The sequence below is a fragment of the Sander vitreus genome, chromosome 18 (assembly GCF_031162955.1).
Source record: "Sander vitreus isolate 19-12246 chromosome 18, sanVit1, whole genome shotgun sequence".
Lineage (NCBI taxonomy): Eukaryota > Metazoa > Chordata > Actinopteri > Perciformes > Percidae > Sander > Sander vitreus.
This window is the reverse complement of record NC_135872.1, coordinates 11,357,242-11,373,358: the sequence shown is the minus strand read 5'-3', so window position 1 is coordinate 11,373,358 and position 16,117 is coordinate 11,357,242. Positions and strand designations below refer to the sequence as shown.

The 16,117-nt window shown below is 41.7% G+C and overlaps 1 protein-coding gene across 1 annotated transcript in view; it reads right to left on the bottom strand.

The window, feature by feature from the left end:
• LOC144533843 (glutamate receptor ionotropic, kainate 2-like) overlaps positions 1 to 16,117 on the bottom strand; it is a 37,446-nt gene that overhangs the window by 3,025 nt on the left and 18,304 nt on the right. Inside the window, exons 7-15 of the mRNA XM_078275408.1 lie at positions 13,139 to 13,282; positions 12,207 to 12,314; positions 11,971 to 12,084; positions 11,687 to 11,893; positions 10,787 to 11,010; positions 7,701 to 7,819; positions 6,689 to 6,906; positions 5,496 to 5,721; positions 1,973 to 2,223 (exon numbers count right to left, since the gene is read on the bottom strand). Of these exons, the coding sequence (XP_078131534.1) occupies positions 1,973 to 2,223; positions 5,496 to 5,721; positions 6,689 to 6,906; positions 7,701 to 7,819; positions 10,787 to 11,010; positions 11,687 to 11,893; positions 11,971 to 12,084; positions 12,207 to 12,314; positions 13,139 to 13,282 (1,611 nt within the window). The remainder of the gene's footprint in view (positions 1 to 1,972; positions 2,224 to 5,495; positions 5,722 to 6,688; positions 6,907 to 7,700; positions 7,820 to 10,786; positions 11,011 to 11,686; positions 11,894 to 11,970; positions 12,085 to 12,206; positions 12,315 to 13,138; positions 13,283 to 16,117) is intronic.

Here is a 16,117-nt window from a genome sequence, read left to right as displayed (position 1 = left end):
TTAAGACAATGGTGTGTTCCAAAGGGTGTTTGGTGATTTAAGCCCCCAACGTCGCCTTCCAGGCAGCGCGGCAATGGTTATGTTTAGGGTTAAGGTTAGCTGCCTGGAAGGCGACGTTGGAGGCTTAAAACACCACTAAGCGTTCCAAAGCCTTTTTAGCCTCCCTTTTTAAAGTATTTCTTCTGTTTGTATCATATAACAATACACGGCCAAAAGTATGTGCACACTCAAACATCACCCCTTTATGTTGAACATTAAAAAACAAACTATAAAAACTGTTTCAGAACAAAAGTACACACAATTATGTAGACACAAGCTTTACAGCTTTACTATCACACAAAGATCTGAATGGTGTTTCAGAGCCTTTTGCACCCTGCCAAGAACTAAGAGAAACATTCAACACTTGCAATTTTTGGTGTGCTAGCAGAAAATGAAAATATATTGAATAAAGGACAAAATATCCATTTCAGCAGATTAAATCCAAAAATATTGGTACCTTCTTTTAACACATCAATCACCCCCTCATAGAGTGACACGTGTTATGTAACATCAGTGATATGTGCCTCGTTCATCCCTGGATTATGTATGTGGTGTGAAATCCTATAAAATGTCAATATGCTTGTGCATCAATGTTGCCAAGACAAATTCCCATGCATTCACTCTCTGATTATGCAAAATCTAATTCAAATTCTTAGAGGGTGTAGGAGGAGAGACGATATGAAAGAAGAAGGAGAGCAGTAAAATATGAAGCTATTATTTTTCTGTTTGTGTATGTGTGTAGGTGTGTGAGATGGATATCTGTAGGTGGCTTATGCACCAGGTATTTTTGTTTTTCTCAAAATCTTTTACATATATTTGTCTGGTGCATGAATGAGATATTTCGCACACTTGGGAAGATGAGTGATTACAGAAGTAGAGAGGGGCAGGAAAGGGTGAGAAAAAAAGAAACGGTGAAATGGAGGGATATGGATTAGAGTGATGGAGAAACGAAGGAGAACGAAGGGGGTAAAAAAGGAGGTTGGCAGGGAAAGAGAATAAAAAAAAGGCTTGTTGTCTGCATGCAAATTGCTAGCACCTTGGCAGCCTAGAGACTGTGGCATTTGCAAATTATCTGAATATTGTGACCCAGTCTTGCGGCTCTTGATTAATGATGAGCTGAAGCTGAGATGTGTTCTGAAACATATGCAGACCTTAAAAAAGCCAGAAACTAATTACTATTGCAATAAAGTAACATGCCACTGGGCTGTGCTAATTCTGTAGATGTAAATAATTAAAACACGCTATCAAAAGAACTTTCACAATTATCTGGGAACATCATTGTAAGAGTTAAAGAACACTAAAATACATACTCCACACTGTGTGATGAATCATGTGCACTCATTACTAAAATAGAGCACAGATTAAACAGTCTGAAATATATTCTGTCTTTTGCTAGAAAGAAACATAACCAGAGGGGCGGGGTGGGGGGCTGCAAATATGCTGCACTATGCGCATGGTGAATGTCTTCAGACAAATCTCGAGATTAAAGGATAAATTCGCATTTTCTTAAGTCTGTCTTACATGCAGTTTTTGTTCGCTGTAATGATTCCTCTCGTCCATAGTGGCTGTGCAGAGATCCCATCCTGATGTGGCATAAAATTAAGAGATGGGGGAAAAAATCCACAGTCCATGCAAAAGTTCAAGGGATTACTTCACAGCTGGTATGGACAGAAGGAACAATTACAGCGACCAATGACTCGTACATATGGGCATGTGAGTATTGTTTCATCACCAACTCATTCCCAAACCTGCAAAAAAGAACAAACATGTAAACTAAAAATGCACTACAAGTGTACAACACAGTATGTATGTTGTATTTGATAGTTTGGTTTAATTTGTCAGATGTATGGTTTGCTTTACCTTAAAGAATCATCTTTAAGACAAATTGGCAAAAGCTTTAATTCTTAACATGCATCAGAAAAGACTCCAGTACCTTTTCCAGCTGGGCATTCTGCTTAGACTTGTAAAGCACCTCCCCTACAGCCACAAACACTGACAGCACCAGTCCTGCAGCCAGCACGATGAAGATCCCGCCGATGTTCTGCACCCCCAGAGCGCTGGCCTCTTTGCTCTCCTCCTCGGGACAGCCGTTCCCTCTCCACCACTTTTCCTTCATCATGTGCAGCTTCCCTTCCTCCTGCAGCTGCAGAATGGCTATCGTGATCTTGTCTCTGTACGGAGAGCCTGTGAGGAGACATGAGATTAGCGAGCACGGATAATAGCAGGATATGATAAAACCAGATTATGCCTTGCAAAGTTATTGTTGAGTTTATGTGTATATTTAACCAGCGGTGGTGGGTGTACTGTATGAAACACACTCTGGCTTGCATGTGATCATATAACCTGTTATGTTATTGTTGGCTGCTTAGAGGGAGTTCTTTTGTAAGTCCTTCTTCAAATCCCACTAATCCCTATATTCACGAAGTGATTCCAAAATTCTCACTCCTCAAATTATAATGCACAGGGAGTTGGCAACAAAGACTTGGCTTTGTGTATCAGAGCTGCTGTTGATTCTGACGAATTAGCTGCTGTTTGCACACGCTTTCATGTGCCATAAATTGTGTGTATAAACAGGAAAAAACAGAGAAGCCCAGTGGAGTCTACTTTACAAGGGTGCATATGTGTATGGGATTAAATGTGTGTATCTGAGATAGGGTTGCCCTATCAGTGTGTTTTTATGCATGTTAGTGTCATTATGAGTAAAAGAACCCAAATCCGCAGACAGTGGGAAGGCGCCAGAATTAGCGACAAAGCATTAAGGCACAGCGGGTGCTGGCTTGATCAAAGGAGGAGTAATCATTGCGGAGTACCCGAATGGGGTCGTGTTCCTCTCCCATCCATAGCTTGTGTGAGACAACACACGGCTAAACCAGACGCAGCGCACCCCGCCTGAACCAGGCCAGGAAAGATTCATACTTACAGTGAGCATTCATGTTTCATTTATAAACTGGTTTAAAAGCTTGTTAGTGTATTGATATGATTACAAACTCATACATAATGAAGCCTGGTTGCACATTTCCATTTAATGTGCTTATTTAGAGTGACTTAAAAGAGATTAAACAGTAGTAAAATGTAAAAATAATTATACTATCGACATGATAGAAATCATTTTACGGACATGGAAACATTTTGAGCTAAAACTTTGGGGGGAATTAATTCAATATGGCCCCAGGTAGCAGGTAGCATCACTGTGTCTGTTGCTCTCATACAGTTTTGTCTGTCAGCCCCTTTAGATGATTCCCTCTCTGTCTCATCTATCATGTATCTGCTACCATCCATCATTCTTTCATCTCCATGTCTCTGTGTATTTAGACTGACAAAGGGGACATTAATACAAAAATGGAAAATTATACAAAGTGCAGCTGATTTGTGAACAGCATAAGAGTGTTTGCTTCTTTGATCATGACATGTTTGTGAGTGTATCAGTGGTGTGTTTCTGGGTGTATGTGCTGTTCTATGTGACATGCACACTTTGAGACATATACCTTACATCCATCCATTCTGTGCATGTACAGTAGATATGACTGCATATTCAGAGCTGTGCATATCTACTGTACATGCACAGAATGGAATGTGAAAAGCATATGCTTGCTTTATTTGAAGATGAGAAATCTATCAAGTATCCCAGTCCCCTGGTTCTGGCTCCCCTCATATTTCAAATGATTAATGATGGCCTAACAAAGCAGGCCTTGGATAAATGCTAATAGGATGGGTCCTTAGAGAGGAGGATATGGAGAGCGGGGCCCAGGCAAATGGAAAAGCACTGTGCTTGACACACTGTGCATACACAACTACCTGACAGATGTTCAACAGCAGAGGACATCCATCACTCCCACACTGTCTGGCTTCAAGTATTAATGTGATCATAGTTTAAGTCGATAGCCGTAGATGACGCATTTGCGTTTTGGGAACAGGACGTGTGAAAACCGTCAAGCACTAAAAGGTTAAGACTTATTATACGACTTGCTCTGGTTTATTGCTGTAACAGCCCTACAGGGAATGCACCGCTAAACAGTGTTGAGCAGGGCAAAAGTTATAGTCTAGAGGTTGACATAAAGGCTGAGGTCTTCATGGTGTTTGGGACAAGGAAACAAGAAGAAACAAATGAAATAGTCCTATTCTTCCAAGACGACATCTGGCATGAAAACAGAACTCACTTTGAATTAATGAAGCAATTAACAAGACCACTTCTATTACAGCAGAAACATTTTAGAGGCTTTATTTCTGAAATATTGAGCAATGAACATCAGAATTAGAGATTGAAATGAGTTACAGGGCAGTAATAACTTTGCAAGTGGACGTTTTTAATCATTTTTCATGCATTAAAATACTAAACCACTTATCGTGGAATTGAAGCGATTTGGGGTATATTTTGTGGTCATATATTTGATATGCTATATCACCACATGAATGGAAATAGAGCTGATCCACTGTGTCCATCTCAAGGGCATCAGTGTATGCACTTTTGCACTTACGGTGCCACAGTGGGACTATATTTCACAGCATAACCTCAGCTTTGTTACAGCCACGGCAATCATGGCATCCCTGCAGATCCATAACCGGCCCATACTCATCAGCAGTAGCCGGGTCCAGATGTGGATGGCCAGAATTAATCCTCCATATTTTGATAGCCTTCATATCACTGATGATATATGTGGCTATTACAGCTGGTTGCAATGCTCTCTGTGGCCTCGTCATGACCACTCTAACCTCTGTGACATGAGGATTGAAACCATCACCAGCTTTCCCTGGAGTATCAGGATTGTAAGCAGCATGTTAATTAACAAAGACTGCTCTATATGCAACAAAACTGTTATCATAATACAGAAAGTGGAAACGGTTTTGGTTCCTCTGTCTCATCATAGGATAATGGCACCTTAAGATGTCAGAATGCGATTTTTTGACAAAAGCTGGATCAAATAAGCAGGTTTGGAAAGTTCTTAGTGCTCGTTTTATACTCTCTGAAGGGCTTTGTTCTTGTGGTTTAATGCTCAGACATAATTCAGACAGTGTCAAGTAAGTCACAGGGAATTGCACTAAATTGACTTACTGGTTGCTTTCTGTGATTGTTTCACTGTCTTGCACTCACTGCCTTACGTGACTGCAAAGTAGGCTAAAACACACCGTTAAAAATCATTATGGCTAGAAAAAACCAAAGGACGCCTGTTTCTTGAGCTCTGGGCACATTTTAACCTTATCCATAAATTCAACCTCTTCAGCCATTCGCTTTTCATACCTTTTACACCTCGCACTGTTGAAGCATTATATCTGTGACCCCATCAATAAAGGTCAACCTTTTCATTCTCAGAGCTTATCAATCATCCACACTACATGTATATACCTTTATCTGTTGCATAGTATCTGCCGTCTCTTTCTCTGACCTAAAGCTTTTCAAACGTTTTCATAAACACATCAGGCAGCCACACAGAGGCATACAGAGGTTTGAGGTTATTTACCCATAGGTGTTCCCACTCCGTAGGCTTTGGAGTCTATGAGGCCTCCAATCTGTGTGAGGTTGCAGTTGCGCTGGGTGACAAACTCAATGGTGGTGGACTCCATGAGGAAAGCATAGTCTGAGGTCAAGGCGCGCTGGATGCCCTCATCCACGTTCTTCACCATCACAGATTGCCTCCTGCTATTCATGAACTCCCACATCTTGTCGTAGGTGGAGATTTTAGTTTTCTACAAGATAACAGAGAATAGAAGGGGAATGAGATTGGTGCCGGTATTAGGAATAAATGTGGTGGTCAACACTAAATTCTGCAGCTATGATCATTTGGTTTGTTTGTAACATTTTATTATGCAGACTATTTGTTTAAGATCATTGCAGAATGCAGTTACCAAACTTAGCTTGATAAACAAAAGAGACATACTTTCATAATTCTATGACAAAAAAAAGGAAATTAAAGTTATAATCCTTAAGATTTTCATGAAATCAACGGCCTGAGACTATTTAGGGTTGGCATTTTTCCAGCAACACATTGTGTAAATACATTTTATACAATAGCTTTCATTGTTAGTGACGGGGTCTGCCAATCCTGCGCTGAGTTCAAATTGCCTACCTTAACATGAGGGAATCACAGGACGCAATGCATGGATGTAATCCAGCGTTTATGTTTTCAAATGTTATCATTGATATCAGTCTCACTGTTTGCTGTTCACTCTCGTAACACTGAGCTACTGCTAATGCAAACTGAACATTTCCTACTGATGCTAATTCACAATAAAAGTGTTCAACTGGCAAAACAGGTGGTGGCTTTTATTGTGAAGTAGTCACAGGAAATACAATACATTTGTCCCCAAGGTTAGTGCTAAACATGATTTCATAAAAAATGCATCTAGAAAACAGAACATGGTAATTTTTTGACAGCAGATCAGTTTTAAATATTGCAATAATTATTGAGTGACTGCTTTAATAAAACAAAATGAGTTTGTTTAGCTGCACAGTAAAACAGAAACAGCAGTTGCTCTTGTGTTGTATTTATGAAAAAAGTAGCTGCTTAAAGAGTTTTCTGGGGTATTAAACAACACTTGCTGTTACCACAGGTGACCATGGATGTCTAAAATCTTAAGGATTATAAATTGAATAAGTGAGAAAGAAGGATTCCTCATAAAGCCACCCTGTAAACACCCTGGGGGACCCAGCTACCTTGAAGAAGGTCATGGTGGCGCCGTCCTCCACCACCCCGTACAGGATTTTTGTTTGCTTGGCCAGGTCATCGGCTGAGTCTATGGGTGACTCCATCCTCTCCACAGTGAGGAAGGCAGCCAAGTTGGCCGTATATGAGGAAATGATGATGAGGGTGAAGAACCACCAGATGCCTCCCACTATTCGAGTCGACAGGGCCTTGGGCATGAGCTCTGAGCCTGGTGTGAGGGAGGTGGCAGGAAGCATTGTTTAAAATGTAAAAAAAGAATCAAGATTAGATTTGTTCCTGTTAAAAAAAGTTTTCAGCTCAGGCAGATGCAACACTCGCTTCAAGAAGAAATCACTTGAGAGAGCTCTCTAAACAAGATGATTGTTGGATTTCAAACTATGGAAATTATCTTGTCTCAGTCACAAGTGAGTGCTTTAAATAATGCAGGAAACGCAGAAAAACACTATTTAAAAATGTCTCCTAAGAACAAGGTGTTTGCATAAATCAATCCTAGAAAATCAAACACAGTGACAGGCTGTTTGGGCCAGAGAGTCATGTACCCAAGGTAACCTCACATCCTGACTCCACACCCCACTGATCTCTAGGTGCTGATGGGCCAAGGGCAAGAGGAGAGGACGCTGGGTATAATAGTACTATCATTACTTTGATAAAAAGCATAATAATAGACTGTGTATCATGTGAATAAATCTCAATAGCCACGCTATTTGAGCTGCTGTTGATAAAAAAACATTGATTAACATTTCTTCAAAATGTCATCTCTAAGTGGTATTTGAATCTACCCTGTATACACATATATTCTGTGTTCCTGTGAGCTAAATTGATTAAATAAATAAAAACATGACATGCACATTTAGTCTAAGTTCTGTCTTCCTATCAGTGGACCCCCAGAGGTCTCTCTCTGTTGCCGCTGGCTTGGACAAAACAACCCAACCCTCAGAGACAGTGGGATAAAGAGAGCTTCAGCTCTACAGAGCAACAGCAGCCACAGACTGAGGCAACTACCTTGCTGCATGAGAGCCCCAACTCCAAACCAGAAACTATTGAGCAGCGTAAAATTGTTTTCCACTACATCCGAGTCTGGGTTGCATGGATGCGGGTTGTACCACTCGTAAGGACTAAACCTATAAAAGGAGAGAGCACAGAGACACATATTTCAGCACAAAGCAATGGACAGTGTGTTCCCCGCTGCAGATTAAACAGCACATAAAACATACATTTCAAAACATTGAGAGTAGAAACAAAAGGAATGTAAATGTGTGGGAATCCTGTGGCCTCAGGGTCGGAAGCTGCTGCAGAGACCAAAGCAAATCATTCTGGCTTTCACCGAGATCAACTTATTGGCATATTCAAATGCCATCAGTTTATTGTGAGAACAGATCAATAGGCTGGGATAACACTGTCACTGGTGATAATGTCCCAGTACGTGATGATCTTTTGAGCTCATTTGGATTCACTGACTCGGGAGCTTTAATGTGTTGCCCCGAGCAACTGCAATCACCGTTACTCTGCAAATGCCACGTCCTCCTCACACCCCCGACATGGGACTTGTCTTCTTGTTTCTTCTGGTTTCCCAACAGCCGTCTTTGTTCTTCCACCCCCTAGCTGCTTTACTCCTTTCTCACACTCCCCTCACATCTATTTTCCCCATCCTGCACCATTCCCACCCCAACACCGCATTTCCTCCCTGATTACCTTGCTTTCCCTATGAACCTCCCCCTTTTACCCTCAGCCTCCCACTGCCTGCCTTGGATGATTGTCAGTTTCTGCAGGTCAGTCGTGGGCATTTCTCATTTATTATCCTAAGCAAAAGTGGCATGGCATTAGTGCAGGGTGATTGGGTTAGTGTTAAGCATCAGGAACTGATTGAGTTTGTGCTGAAGTGGGTGATAGCGGGAACATTGCTTATGCAGAGTTGAGGGGCCCATCAGGTAAGGCTGTTTAGCAGCTTTCCCCCCCAACATGCGGCATGCTAATAAGCCCACGGGCCGAGTCTTAAAGGTTCAGACTGCGACAAAATGTGATGCCATTTGTCAGCTGCAGCTTTTAGAGACGAACAGAGAAATATATAGATATATACTGTGTTTACAAGGCACAGAGCAGTATTTCACATTACCAAACCAAATGTTACATGGCGGCAGTTTTATAGTAGCACTATTTGCTCCAGATACAACATTATTGCTGTAGATCTACATACAGATATGTCATTTGATCTCTCCTTGTTGTTGAAGCAGCCTAATTAACAGCCTTATTTAACAAGCATCGTAAATGTGCAACATTTTTGTCATTTTGCTCTGCCTTTACAGCTATTTGCTATGCCATCCCCTTGATAATCATCTACCTGGACATGGTTGTGATGACACACAATAATTCTTGCTGTCAGCCCCATCAGGATGTCAGATTTGCTGGAATGTCAATGAGCTTGGTCTCCTTGGAACCACAGGCAACTGAAACAGCACAATGGCCTTGTGGATGTGCAGAATGCAGTGTGTGCGCTCGCATGTGTTCGTATAAGTGTGTGGTTTTATGGCTGTTTGCGCATGTGCCTTTATAGCTTTGTGCATTTGTCTGTGGTTGCAACTGTGTATTTGCATTTGCTCAACCAAATCCATCTCAAAGTCAAATGTTTTCGATGATGATTTATTTACGTTGCTGTTTACAGAAAAACAATGTTGAGCTGCAGCTGGAGGCCAATTGTGAGTGACATCTGATATGTGCCATAGGTGAGGTTGTGTAAATCTATACAATATGTTCTTGATTGGATTGCGTTTGTCCCTCTCAGTGACTACACATGTATTCTGTATGCAACAGGCCTAGTGGCTCCTCTGGATGACCTTTGCCTGCAGCCGGCCCGTATTCCTGCGGGCCGTGTTTTGCACACCGATCACCAGGAAAAAGGGGATGTGAAACAGGCGGACTTAAGGTCACCTCCTCACATCGAGTACGAGGGACATGTCGAATTGTGCACAGAATTCTAAAAAGATCCCCCCACCCTTTCCTGTTCCACTTCTCCTTCGTCCGTCCCCGGCCACAATAACACAACACGCTCCCTCCATTAACTGTCTGTTGGATTCAATTACTCTGGCTGGCATTATAGATCTGCTGCCTTTCTTCAGGCCAAGTGAAGAGGCTGTGTTGGGGGTGTTAAAATCACAGGTGTCTGGGACTTGGACTGCCAAACTGCAACATCCTGTAATTACATGTAAACATTTTATAATGCAATTTAAATCATTTATTCGTCTTGGCAGGTGGACATTTTCTAGACTGGAAGAGGTTTTGCGATCTGAGAGAATACAATTTTGTTAATAAACAGAGGAATCAATTCAACCACAAACAGAGCTAGAAGGAACCACTGAGTGAAATGTATTTCTCTGGAGCTTGAAATGAGATATGTTATTTAATCAGAAAAGATGTGTGTGTGTGTGTGTGTGGGGGGTGGGGGGGGGGGAAACCAGACCTTCATAAGCTCACTCCACTCACTCTATTTGCAGGGGATTAAAGAAAATAATATACTCTGCTTTAGGGGGATTGACCAATCAATCGGTGGCCGTCCAATCAATACTACAATTATGAGAAAACTAACTCAGCGAACTGAAGAAGAAAACACTGTACTTCAGATTTAAACTTTGCTGAATATTTTTACACATAGTGTAAGGACAAGCAATATTTATTGCCATGGTGGGCAAAAAAGAGGCACAATGCATGCATGCAGACAAGAGCATTATAATTTAATAAAAGTAGCGAGGCCATTTCATTACAACCAGAAGAATATCAATATAACTGCATGCTAATCACTTACCCTGACCAACCGTGGAAACAAAGGGCTACGGGTATAATTTGCATATTCTGAACTAACTTAGGTGACAGTTGCTGCTTTCCTCTCATGTGATCATTGTGCCGGTAACATTTGATGAAATGTGCATTAAATCCAAACCTCTCAGGAATCAAAGCGGAAGAGGAGCCCTGGGCTTAACACACATCTTTCCACATTGGTCATGCATTGGGAGTTTTAGGGGGGGTGAGTTCATCATGATAATTGTAGGAATTGTACTCTTACAATGTCAGCATTGTACTTGTACTTGACATGTTACCTGGCTATGACAAACAGCACACAACTGACACCCAAGCAAGCCAGCAGAATATACATCCAGATATCGGGTGAGAGGGGGTTGAGGAAGGAGAAGACCCCGGGGTTGGTGCCGTTGGGCTTGCGGTACAGGATACTTATCCCCAGCGTCATGTAGGGCTTCGAGAAGTCGATGACCTTCTCTCTGACGTAGGTGATGGCCAGAGGAGCCACTGCCAAGTCTGCTTTCTGCAATGACATAATAAGGGGTTGAGTGGGGTGGGGGGGTAGGTGTTTGAGTCAACCAATAAAAAAACATCAATCGAATTAACGTCTGATTTCTATCGACAGCTGGTCTGGCCAATGTGTACAGGAATTAGAGCCGCGACAGAGGAGAGAAAATAGCTGGGGTCATTAGTTCAGATGGATTAGCAGTTAGGAAGCTGAGTTTTTCTGGAAATTACAGGTTATATGTCCTTCGGATCCTTCTTATGTGGTGTCAAAGGTGAGTCACTGAGGCAATTTGGGGATTAGATTAATCTGTGACAGATTATCCCCCTCAAACGTAAAATTAGCCGTTTTTGGTGCCTTGAGTTTTTTTTTTTGCATAATCCCTCCAAGAAATAAGTTATTCATCAAACAGTGCCAGTTTTACTGTTTTCTTTTTCTTTGTTAGATTTCCTGCTCAAGGTTTTTGAAATTCTGTGGGTGGCGCTCTTTTCTTTTTATGTTGCTAATGCTAACTAACTAGTGGTGAAGTCGCAATAAACGAAAATGAATTAAAGCAAAAATTACCCACGTGTCTCAGGCATGATTAGGTCATTGCATTGTTGGTTATTATAAGTAAATAAACTGGCTAGAAAATGCAGGAAATTTCAGATTTTTCCCTTCTTACTATGTGCAGCCCTGGTGATAGTTGACTCACATGGTCCATTAGCTCCCGCACCATGCCGTTCCATTGACCCGTGCTCTCATCCAGCGCTCCGTACTTCCCATCTTCCACTAATCGCACCTCATAGCGGAAGCCCAGGATGCCAGAGAGCTCCCTCAGCAGGTCGATACAGAAGCCCTCGAAACGGTCGTTCCCATACAGAGGCTTGTCTGACTTCTTAAACATTACATATGGCTCCCCCTGTACAGGGAAAACAAGTTTAGCTGTCGTTCTTTTCTTTGTGTGTGCTGCTTGTGTTTTCATTTGTCTTTGTCTACCAGTATGGTGGATACACGCAGGGATTTGTTAGCCAGAGAGTCTGTGATGTTGGATGTCTTGCTTTTGTGAGATTCTGTCATATTCAGACCGCTGGGAGGATCCCATGTTCCAATCTGTTGACATAGTTCAGTGTCATGTTTATATCACCTTGTCTACCGATAATAAAAATAATATTAATGTTTTTCTGTAAGACTCAGAAGTCACACATCAACAACTACACCACTGTGTGACACACCTTTTCCAGCCCATCCTCCTTCAGACTGATGACATCCAGGTCGAAATCTGTCCTCAGTCCATTGGTCTTGTTAAAGAGAACACGTCCTGTCAAACCGTCCCAGTGAGCCTGCAGTCAGAAGCACACAGCATTATAAGCTAAAATCCTCAGCACCGCCATTCCATTAACCTCAATGTATCGTCTTTTGCAACAATATCAATCTAACCGCTAACCATAACACTTTTTTTTGTCCCAATTATGAATTTCGTCTGGCTCTCCCTTCACTGTCTATCTCAAGAACATAACAAGAAACAATAAAGCAGCCGGAATAGAAGCAGGTTTGACAGGTAAGAGTTCATTATGCATGTGGTTCATTGTGCTTGAAGTTTCACTTCAAAGCCATTGGAGGAACAGACGGGCATGGAGAGCGATAGCAGACACAAGAGGGGGAGGAAGCGCCAGCTACTACAATGGCTCATTCTGAAAATTACCTGCAATGATACCATCCACAGAATGAAAGAGCTTTGTAGAACAAAGCAAATGGCTGACCCCGACTATAGTTAAGGAGACACACAGAGGCTTTGATAAAAACACGGTGGAGACATGCACAGAGACAGAGTGGGAGACAGGGTGTGAAACATCACAAAAAAACATGTTGTTACTGTGGATAATAAGGTTGCTATTTAGATTATATTACAATGAAGATTATTGTGTTGTGTATTGTTAAGATTAGGCAATATGTTTATATGGGTTTTATCATGAGGATCGCAATGCCCTTCAAGAGAAAGACAATAATACTGTAATGTAAAATGTGCAACTGAAAGGAAGTTCACAAAGGAAATGCTTGCAAACATATAATTGCGCTGATCAATACAACATGCGCAAGCTACAGTGTTCAGCAGATTCCATAGGTGAAGACAGGGCGCACATTGATAGCACTGATGGCTTTGTACCTCTTTGATGAGGCTGATGAAACGCCCCCCGAAGCGCCACGGCTTGTGGCGATTACACTGCAGAGAGCTGACTGTGATCTGCTGCGATTGCTGCACCGCCACCGCCACCACATGCACGGCGTCGTACATCAGCGCTGCATCCGTCTGCAAACAGGAAGGTGATGTCATTAGACATTTTCACAACACCTGCCAATACATCTGTCCACATTACCTTTAATCCGTCCATTTGTTCACCTGCGGAGGGATACCAGAAGCTGTGTGAAGTCTTGGGTGACTTGCTTTATTCTTTTGTCATGACAAGAGAACATAAATTAGAAGTAATGCCAGCAGTAAATGCCCCGCACAAATGGCACGGTGTCTCAGCCTGTTAGTAAAAAATACCCAACCACTGTCTAAGGCAAGGAGAAAGCTCCGCCAGGAAGAGTCTCTCAGTGGAAGGCCAGCCTGTCACTGTGAAGACTAATGGTTCCTGATGGGTGAGCCTGCTCTCTAGAGGGAGGGAACGCAAACCAGGCACCTGTGCATAAGGGACAACTCTGACTGGCAGACTTGGTGTAACATGCTAAGTACACAGAACAAAGCATAGCTGGGATACATGTTTAAATGCATTGAAAAACACATATGATAGCCATCCATAAAATCCCAGTAATAAGTCATCAAAGAGAGTAAATGCTTGAGCTAAATTTTCTCACACTGACAGTGCGATGCTGAGGTTTATCTTTACTTTCTGCCTGGCACACATGAGTTCCTTTCATGCCGTCTGTCCTCACAGTTTGAGACACTCTACATTTACCCAGGTCAACACATTACAGCTTTGCTCAGATGCTTTTTCTATGGTCCCACACAGGCTGAAATACACTGTGGTGATCTTATTTGACAAGTCCTGGATGACCAACCTGCGAGGGAGTATGAAAAATGACTTTGAGACCACAAAGTATCCGCAGCTATAGGGTCTTTGTGGATGGGCCCGCTGTCAGAGAGAATGAGCGGGGCTTCGGCAGAGCTAGGCACACAGCAGGAGACCAGTGAGCTGCTGTTCAGCTCATATTAATTCCCTATGTTGTCTCTATAGGCGCAGTGGAGCGTCCATGCCATCCGTGTGGAAGAAAAGGAATGCAGGAAGGGTCTGGGAGGGGCAGAAATTGTGCTACATGTACAATTTATCCAACCTATATTTATAGTGGCAAGTCAATTAAAGAAATAAATCTTACCCCCAACAGCAAGAAAAGAGAACATTCAAGTTAGAGAGGAGGGGAGGGAGTGGTGTGTGGTTGTGGTGGTGGGCAGATTATCAGTTTTTAGCTCATCCCCTCAGTTCTCTGCTTTTGGAGTTTGGTGACTGCTGATGTCAAAGGCAGCAGCAGATCAGAGGATGGGAGACCCATCTCTGCACTCTTTCATCCTGACTGCTTCCTTGGGAAAGGGGACAGCTACTGCCATATCTGCTCTCCCAGTGCAGGCAGGCAGTGTGTGGATGCAAGTGCGTGCTAGTGTTGTGGTGTTAATGGCAAATGCAGATTAGGAAAAGTCATTCTGCTAATCTATTTTATTGAATATGGGGGTGGAGTTCTACACACAGTCAGTATCCAAACACTACTTTCTCAACTGAAGGGAAAGATTGGATGTCCAATCATCCAATTATTGTTATAAACTATATACAAGTTTTTTATTTTTAAACGGCTCAATCTGGTTTGAGAAAAGTTGAAATAATCACATTCAGTTTCAGTCCACTTCTAAAGTGCATGATATATTTTGAATTCATTTGTTCAGCAAATTCACTTTGGAAATGGTTTTAGTTTGACAGTGACAGAGTTGAATTCCTGCAAGTCAAATAAAATCTGTGCAGCTTTCTACTAAGATTTTTTGGCGACCTCTTTACTTTAGTTTTTGCTTTTGACCTTTTCCTTCCAAAATCAAATCAATATTACATTCATATTCATATTCTTCCATCTATAAACTCTTTATTAATTTGGGTCAAGCTACAGCATGCACAGTATTTTCTAATAAAACATTATAAATATATTCGGTGAAAAACACTTCTGGGAAAAGAAATCAGACATCTTGTTCACTAAAATTAGATAGAGTTTGAAAGTTCTGCTTGCAAGTTTATTTTTATTTTCTCCTTTTTCTACTGACTAATGACCGAGTTTTAAATCCAGCTGGGATATTTTTAGCACAACCTTGATGCGTGACTGAAGGCTGATAATTTAGGATTTTTTTTAAAATGACAGGGACTACTTCATGAGGAATCACATATTGCATATGGTATGTGAAGTACACTGTTTCAAAATAAAACTTTGACGCCTTAAACATGCTACAATGACAATTGTATCGCGTTCTAATAATACATACCTCGTGGCCCTGTCCAGTTTTTTGTCTAGGCAACGATATAGACGGGAAATTGTTTATTGTAACATAATGATCGATTTGCCTTCAAGATATATCAGTTTATTTAAGAACAGGAGTTTATCAGATGCTTTACATTGTAAACACAGTTGTGTTTGCTGCAGTGTTTGCACTCTGAGGCCAAATATTCCACCGAATCCCCCATCAGCCTCTTTGTTTGAATGATGATCTATTTGCTATTTCAGACTTAACAACCGTTCCTGGAAACAGTTCCTCCATCTTTTAACTTTTGATTGCCGTGATATATCAAATATTGTCTGGCTCTAAGGATTTATGTGGCAAAGATCTTTTTCCTATTTGCCTTTGCAGCAGAACAATTCCTGAAAACCCCTTTGTGATAGAAACAAAGAGAGAGGCTGGCATCAAGTGGAAGAAGGAGAGATCAAGAGAAGTGGGGGGGGGCAAGTGAAATGATGGCTCACAGCTCTGGCAGATTGCATTCAATTTAAAAACAATCCAAGAGTGATCTTGATATTTTTTTCAGAGCCAAGCATGGGTCCTATGGGGTGTTTTAAGTGCTTTAAGTGAAACCAATCTCGAACCCCAGGGACACTCAGACAGAGAGGGGAAAGG